Source organism: Chenopodium quinoa, unplaced genomic scaffold, assembly GCF_001683475.1.
Source record: "Chenopodium quinoa cultivar QQ74 unplaced genomic scaffold, ASM168347v1, whole genome shotgun sequence".
NCBI lineage: Eukaryota > Viridiplantae > Streptophyta > Magnoliopsida > Caryophyllales > Amaranthaceae > Chenopodium > Chenopodium quinoa.
This window is the reverse complement of record NW_018742616.1, coordinates 1,139,810-1,148,494: the sequence shown is the minus strand read 5'-3', so window position 1 is coordinate 1,148,494 and position 8,685 is coordinate 1,139,810. Positions and strand designations below refer to the sequence as shown.

The 8,685-nt window shown below is 34.9% G+C and overlaps 1 protein-coding gene across 1 annotated transcript; it reads right to left on the bottom strand.

Moving 5' to 3' along the window:
- Positions 1-3,894: 3,894 nt before the first annotated feature.
- On the bottom strand, positions 3,895-5,512 carry LOC110721502 (metalloendoproteinase 4-MMP-like). Its single transcript, XM_021900665.1, has one exon. It carries the CDS (start codon positions 5,295-5,297, stop codon positions 4,197-4,199), a length of 1,101 nt encoding a protein of 366 aa, XP_021756357.1. The 5' UTR covers positions 5,298-5,512; the 3' UTR covers positions 3,895-4,196.
- Between the last annotated feature and the right edge of the window lie 3,173 nt (positions 5,513-8,685).

Here is an 8,685-nt window from a genome sequence, read left to right as displayed (position 1 = left end):
GCACAAATCATTATTCATGAGAAAGAGGGCTTCATAGTATTTTTTATTTTGTAAAAACTGTAGATTCAATTCTCCCCCCATTGAAAATGAAATTATAACCAATGTACAATAGGTACATCTTCAATTTATACATGTTTGGTACTCGAACAACATATACTTCAACATCCATACACACGCACCTAATATATCCATATATACCAAACAATTAATCGCAAAAATAGCTAATATTAACATTGAATAATGCCAAACATATAATAATCTTCTCAAAAATTCCCAACAGAAATCCCAAGTTGATCATATATAGAACACAAAACTTTGTTCCAATTCTTTCTTTTTGTGTGATAATTAAGCAATATAATGGAGAAGGACCCTAAGCTAAAATTATGACGTGAATGTAGGAAAACCAAACCATTGCCATTGAATTCATTCCGAATTAGTATTTCCACAAACTAAATGCATGGCCCCACTTTTGAAAATAATTAAAGTTGGTTCATGTGCATCTCGATCTCAATAGGATTATCAACCTCGTATTGTTTCTTCCGTTCCTATCTCGTGTCATTGTCTATGTCTCACCTTATCAATTTGTTATTTCACATGATTATACTTGTAAGTTTCAACTTCAAGCAAACTCACTTGTAAGCTTTTCTCTCTAGATTATTGGGGTAGGGGTCACATTATTTCATTACTTGATAGCTCTTCACACCATTCCTCTTGTCTCCGATTAACTAAGCATTGCATTTGCATGAAAAATTAATCTTGATCAGACATTAATCCTCACAAGTTTTTTAGCCCAGCATTTTCGAGTCAGACGCTTATAAGAAATTCAACCTTGTAACCTAATTTAAAGATTAAATGGTGGATCACCAACCAACTAATCAAGCTAGCTAGCCTCGTTTAAGTTTATCATTGTATATGCCATTACGATTTACTACTCTAAAGATTGTTACGTTTGGTGATTCTACGGGTTAATTATGTAAAATAAGATTGTGGAGATTGAAGCAATGATTAGATGCCACATATATCAAGTATTAAGACATTAAAATGTTTACGTTGGGAATAGGTAAATATTTTGTAAATTATTAGGAATAGTTACTTTGGGAGTTGGAAAAAAATTTGTTAAATGAGAATAGATACATTTGGAAGGAGGTGTGTAAGAAGGAAAATATGTAAAACAAAATTACTAGCAAATATAACCATATTTTAGGAACGAAGGTAGTATAGTTTTCCCACTACTTTTCCTCTTGTCTCCAATTAAGCAAGCATTGCATTTGCATGCATCAAGGGTTTTCCACGCACAGGCTTAACTGTGACTAATTAATGACTTTAGCTCCCCTAATTTGGTCATTTTTATGCGTCAATCATGCCTTTTCCAGTCTACAATCGTGATTATGTTAGTCAATAACTAATCAATTAAGCTTAGCTTTATGATGAGAGTATCCATGATCCTCAATTTAATTTAAAAGTTCAGTGGGATCGAGTAAGAGCTAGATATGATAATGTTTTTTTTTTTTGTTTTTTTTGTGCAAAGCTAGATATGATAATGACATAATGTACATACACTGATACACATCTATCGTCCCTCGTTTATGTACCTACATAAGTTGTACGTAGTCATAATTTGTTGTAATAAGTAACATATGCATGCATGATGAACATTTAAATTTCCCAAAATTTTAAGTATTGATTCTACAAATAAAGTAATTAAATAATAGAAATATATGGTTGGTGTAAGTTGAAATGGAGTAGGAGTATGGGAGTGAAGGGAATGGAGTCGGTGACGGTCGGCAAAATTCACCAATCGATGTAGTGCTTGGAGGCCGGTGTGCGAGATTACCTAGGGATTGCGTGATGCCCCTTTTTTAAATTTTTATTGCAATTTAGAGAGGGGGATTAGGAAATAAATAGTGCTTTTCTACTCCATTGCCACTTGAAATATAGTAAATTTTCTTTTTCTATTTTTTTTTTATATTTTATTTATTTATTTTAATATTTGACAATTAACGACAGACTGTTGGTTACTTCCCTTAACTAGCTTGACCAATAGTTTGTGTTAGTATTTTATGTCATTTGTTTGATTGTTGGCGCTTAATAATAAGAAGTACGTAGTATAAAGTATATGTTTGATGAAGCTGGTAATCGGTTGTTTCATCAATACAAAATAACCTTTAACAATATTAATATGTTTTACTCCATATTATTTTTGTAATAGAGGATAGAAAGCTAATTAATAAAATGAAATGCCAACAACCACTGTAAACCTAGTCTTACAAGATTTTGGCTTTTGGCAAAAATGTTGGGCTTTTAGCCAATTTATAAAAAAAAAAAAAAAAAAAAAAAAAAAAAAAAAAAAAAAAAAAAAAAAAAAAAAGGTCAATTACCAAACTCATATTGATTGTTTGATCCCACTAAAACCAAAAACTCCAATGAAAATGCCAAGAAAAACCTATTTGTCAAACAAGGGGCGATAATATCAATAAGATTATGATAAAGTATCTTACAAATTACTCAGTAATTGATTAGGACAACTTGGGCTTTTCACGTTCTCTAGTACATTTTCTAGTGTATTACTAGTAATTAGAGTTTCATTTGTTTCTAACTGTGTGCTCCAATTAGGGGTGAGTATAATAGGGTACCCTGTTAAAATTTCTAGAACCGGAATTGGAATCGGAATCGGAATCTGTTGCAACAGGTTCTTCAAATTGGGAACGTAATTGGAACCTGCTCAACAGGTTCCCGGAAATTGGGAACCGAAATCGGAACCTACAGGTTCTGGTTCCGATTTAGAGTACTCTGTCTTGTAATATACTTAATAATTTTTTGCAGAATTTTTTACGAAAATTTAGATGGTCACTAATTTATAATATTTATAACTCGCAAATAAAACAAACTAATAGTAATTGTTGAGCAACTTTAATATATACATATATTTATAATTGTAATTTTGATATTTATTATTAAAAAAAAAAGGTTAGAATTGGTGTATAATTATAATTTGAACTTAAGTGATACTTTTATCATGTTACAAGCCAGGGTATCCTACAGGTTCCGGTTCTAAAAAATTGAGAACCTGAACCGGAACCTGTTGCAACAGGTTCTCCACTTTGCTACCCGAAACCTGTATAAGAGGTTGTAGTTCCGGTTCAGAGTACCCTGATTTTTTGCTCACCCCTAGCTCCAAATATGTTTTACGCATTTTTAATACGAGGTATATGTTTAAGTGGAGTTGATAAAAAGGTAAAATTGTAGGATCACAGTACACATTATTGATGGACGATTAGACTAAAGGAACCACATTCTTATTAAGAAAATTATAGACACACAAAAGGATAAATTAAAAATTGGAAATAATCACCTATTTGAAATCGAAATGGAGGAAAAACCTTTATCTATGCATTTATAAAAGATTCATAATTGAAATTGTAAATCAAATGAACCACATGAATGATAAAGGTAACCTACAAATAAGTTAATTGAGTTCCACTTAAGTCTAATTTTAGAAAAAATATAATATGAACAAGAGATTATCGTTGACAAAAAATGTGTTAAAAAATTAATGACATTTTCTAGAATAAAAATCATTATTTTCATAAGAGTATATGACTAAAGCACAATCTTGCAGAATTGCGGTTGGTTGATGGGCCGCGTAACACATTAACTTTATGGTTTGAGCACCATTTGGTGTATTTTGAGTAATTTTGAAGCTAATCCTATTCAACCAATTCCGTTGCACCTAATTTTTGTCACACATAAATTACAACAAGTCAAGAATATTATGTCAACATTTTATGAATTTATTGAATTACCCCAGTGTATAACATTTTTAAATAATAACGACACTAAAATTATATTTCTAAAATCAATAGTTCTTTTAAACTGACGGAAAATATTAAGTTATCCTTACACTCTGAAGTAAATATTAACAATTTAAAAGTATATATAATTATAAGAAATATGATTTTGAATTCCTAAACATTACATGCCTTGGGCTAATACTAGATGTAAGGTTGTTGTCATACAAAACTTTGCCTAAAACCAAATGTTACATCATACTAAATACATATACAAGGTACAGCTAGAATGAAAAAAAATCACTCAATTCAATCTACATGACATGTATACATATGATAATCAATTTGCCAAAAAATAACTTCATTCAGCAAATAATAATAATAAAAAAAAAAAAAAAAAAAAAAGGTTCATTGATAAAAATGTATAATTGAAATTACCAATAAGGTGGTTAGTATTTGCAATCCTTCCCTCCAATTTAAGGATTGAGATGAAGAAGTCTCAGATTCTAACAAAGATCCTATAGTAAAGTTGGGGTTGGAACCATAAAGATATTGCACTCCCTCAATATCATCAAACCTCAATTTAAGTTTCTTTTCTCTAGGCTTAAGACTTGGATACATGACTGATTCCTTGACGTTACTATGTGCCAACCCTAGCAAATGCCCGATTTCGTGCAATGCCACGGACTCCAAATCCACCGCCACATCCGAATCTTCTCTATCAAAATCGATTGTCCATTTTTCAGCCGCGTCAAGATGAAACCTACCATTTTCGGGTGAGAAGGCATGGGCTAACACCCCTAGGACCCCGTCGAATGGCTCTCCATCGCCATGATCACCTTTGTAAAACCCTATTTTAATGTCTGCTACGCCAAGATCTTGAGTCTCAACAAATTTTACAGGAATAACTGACGCCCATCTTGAAAAAGCGCGCTCAAATGCACCTTTTATGTCATGCAAACTCAAGTAAGTGATCAAGTCATCTAGGGAATATGCATATGTAAGCGTCATTGGTATATCGCGATTCCACCTTGGTCTCCCCGGAAAATATAGGTAGTGTCGAGTCTCATGCAACGAAGGTGATGACCTCTTGATACCATTAGGGTGGTCCGGAATGCCACACCTAGGAGACATGATCATAGAAAGCGTATCAGGATTAAGAGTGCCAGTAACAGGTAAGCCATAATTTTCTTGGTAACGAGTTACAACATTTGCCAAGTGGTCGTCAAATTCGTTGGAAAAATCAACCTTGGAAGTTATAGGATGGTCGTAGTAACCAAAACGTTGAAAGTAACTCTTGAGCTCCGCGATGTCTTCAACTCGACTACCTTTCCTAGCATTAGCAAGTTTTCGGAATTTATGCCATGCATGAGGCTGATGTTGTTTGTGGTGGACTTTATTAGAAGGTGATTTAATCATGGAGTTTACGGTATTATGACATGAAGATGGAACTATGAAAAGAAATAACAAGAGCAAGAGAGGCAAAGAATTGATAAGAAATGAAAGCATGGTAGCAATTTTTGTAAGAGGCTAATGAGTAAAGTGCACAAGTTTGAGCAAACAAATATATATGCAAGAAGGATATTTCATTTTTACATGTATTGTGGATTTAGTTTATTGTGAGTGGGTGAACTACTTTTACACATACATATATTTAGATCTTCACTACTAACTCCTCGTTAGTCATAACTTATAATAAGCAATATATAACTAACTCTTTAATATTAAAACAATAGATTATACAAATGAAGTGATAGATTTGATCAAATTTGTTATCGGTTAGTCCATTTAGTTAAAAATGAAGTAGACATTTCTTGAAAACGGTCCAAAAAATTCGACCAACTATATTATTTGGTAGTTGAAGTTCCTAACGGATGGTTAAGGGAATGCTTGTGTTGCGGTTTTAGGGTAGTTTGTGCAAGTAGAAGAAACGACGGTAAAAGTCTTCTCAAGCAACCACTGGCTGTTGCATGACATTATTACTATTTGGATTACTTTGGCAAATATATGAAATTCAATTCCTTCGTTGACCCATATATCACATGCATTAAGCTTATATTACGTATATATATGAATTGTTAGTTCTTGCATGCTAGCTCACATTTTTATCCCTCAATTTTTGTCCTTACACTAACAACCAGATTTGACTACCGATTTCTAATCCGTATCTAAGTATCTGACCACTTAACTAATTTTGTAAATCGGACTCTAGTATTAAGATAGTATGCGTAATCAATTATTAGGGGAGAGAATATTTGTAAGGAACGTAGCATCTCAATATACGATACGTTTTTAGAGTGACATATAATTGAACACAGAAAGATCGAAAATTGGACCAGAGTCTCTCACAAGTCAACCCGACCTGAATATATGCGCGAGACCTCTTGGGAGTTGGGGAAAAGGTAAGGAAATCCCCACCCCAAAAATGCCTATAATGAAGATTAATTCTATAACCTCATAGTTGCGAGATAACAATCCTTACCATTAGATAAAATACTATTTAATACGTACTTTAGAGTTTATTGTGAAAGAAAAGAGCCCAAATCTTCAGTCGCACTATATGTATTACTCCATTTATATATTGGTCAATATAATATTTTTAATTCATATGGGACATGGGGGGATCACAAAAAAGGACCCTATCAATTCTAAAATTGGATTCATTAGATACCCAATTGTTTCACATATAAATAAACATTCTAACCTTGTATGGGCCATCCATGAGAATAAGATAGGTAATTTCAATTTTGGGCCCCCGGTAAATCTAAATGCTCCTACCGTCCTACGAGTCCTACCTTCATCTTTCGGTCTTTCCCCATCTAATAGACTACTAGTAAAGCGACTTCGATCATTATTCGTTACATAATTACCCAATTTTAGATCCAAAATTAGATCATGGACACAGAGTACAATTAACACCATGCATTAAAAAAAAATAAAAAAAAATTAAAACTTTTAGTTTTACATATTACCATGCATTCTTTTGGTGCACAATGAACATTTCACGTCCTTATCTATATTTTACGTGTTGATTTAGGATTTTAGTATTGAAAAAAAAAACGTACGTAGTATTTATATTGAACTGAATTGAACTTTACTGATTTTTTATTACGAAGTATATTTCTTCTTTGAAGTTACTGATTTTTACTGAACAGAAATTCCTCATTTGCATCAAAAAAAAAAAAAAAAAAACCTTAACTGAAATCATTTTTAGTGAATATTATTTTTGTAAGGTGAAGTAAAAGGGTCTAAGTCATATCTTGCCAATTAATTTTGTTCACATTTTTTTCTTTGGTATCAAATTAGTTTGATTTGCACAGCTTTAAATTGGCAAGCACCGTATTTTTTAATTCTTCATTTCTTAACTACTAAAAGTTATAGTCCAACACTCTTTCTCATCCTAGTATATGTCTAAATGAACCCATAAACACGTGTTAGGATACATATATCATTAAATTGTTCATATATTGACAATCAAAATAAGTAATTTCTCATCATATTATATGTCTAAATGTACCTGTTTCGGGGTTTTCTGATGTCCTGCGGGAGAGTTACAATTCCGAGACTGGAACCGGACGCCTGTACCTGCAAAATAACGGAGACTCCTGTGAGCTCCGCCTCCAACGGTCAAGTTAGTACCTGATTAAGGAGTAATTAATGCTGAAATTAAAGTGATTTGGTCTCTCTAGGTGAGAGTGTTTAATGTAGGTAATCTGCTTTGTTAGCGAGATCAGCCGGTTATTACTGTGTGTAATTAATGTGTTTTTTCCGTAATGTTTCTGTTCTCTTTTTTGTGTAATCCCCCTTAATGAGGATTAAGGGAGGTATTTATAACCTTGGGAAACGTGCCCATCCTAGGTTTAGGTAAACCTAGGGCCGATTGGGCTTCCCTCGGAAGTTGGGCCTGGGTGGCCGGTTTCTCCATTAGGCATGGAGTATGCCACATGTCTTGACATAACAGGTCCAAGGTGGACGAATAAGCGTGTGCCACGTGGGAAGCCCTGACTGTTCCAACTGGGGGACACTTGGCAGGACCTGATTGGTCCACGTGGCGCATTCCGATTGGTGGGAGCAAAATCCCCTAATCATTTGCCCCTCACAGGTGGCACGTGATTGGTCACGTGTTACCTGTGACAGGTGTCGCACTGTAACAGGCGACGGCCTGCTACAGGTGTCAGTCGGCGAAAGGACGAGAGATTTTCCCGCCCAAATTTTGAATTCTGAAAGTGACCCTTCGCCTTCTCACTTCGCCTATATAAGGGAGAGTTGTCTTGAGTCATTTTCACACTTTGAGAACTTTTTGAGAACATTCGGACCCCTGAACTTGCTCTAACATTTTGGACCTTTTCTGCCTACCGCCTGTTCTGACAAGCCGACTGCACCGGATTTCCAGAACTTCATCAACCGTCACTCGTTCAGGTAAATCAGTTCTCTTATTCTTAATTTTCTTTTTATTTTCTGAAATGGCACCACGGAAGCACACGATACGACCTAGGTTAGTGATCAGCCGGTCACCGGGGACGGCTGAATCTAGGACTAGGAGTGCCGCCTGCCCTTTTCCGGACCCATCTTTGCCCTTTCTACAAAGTCCGACTGTATCTGTGTCTATGCAGAGCAGGATGGCCAGAACGAAAAAGACAGTTAGGATCTCAAATTCAGACGGCTCCTCCCACAGGGTGCCGCTTAGTGAAACATCTGACCAGGCGCCAGATGTGGAAGTGAAACAAGGCGGCCTGGATGCCGGCAATTCTGTGGGGGGAGTCATAGTGACCCCTTCCCATTTAACAGTTAACAAATCTGCTCCTTTTCAAAGAGAGGAGGCGGGCCCCTCCGGGAGAGGGGAGGAGTCGTCCTCTTCAGACTCGTCAGAGGACGAATCCGAGTCTAGCTCTAATGG

Coding starts and splice junctions, on each gene's coding strand:
- LOC110721502 (XM_021900665.1), bottom strand. CDS start 5,297: ATGCTTTCATTTCTTATCAATTCTTTGCCTCTCTTGCTCTTGTTATTT.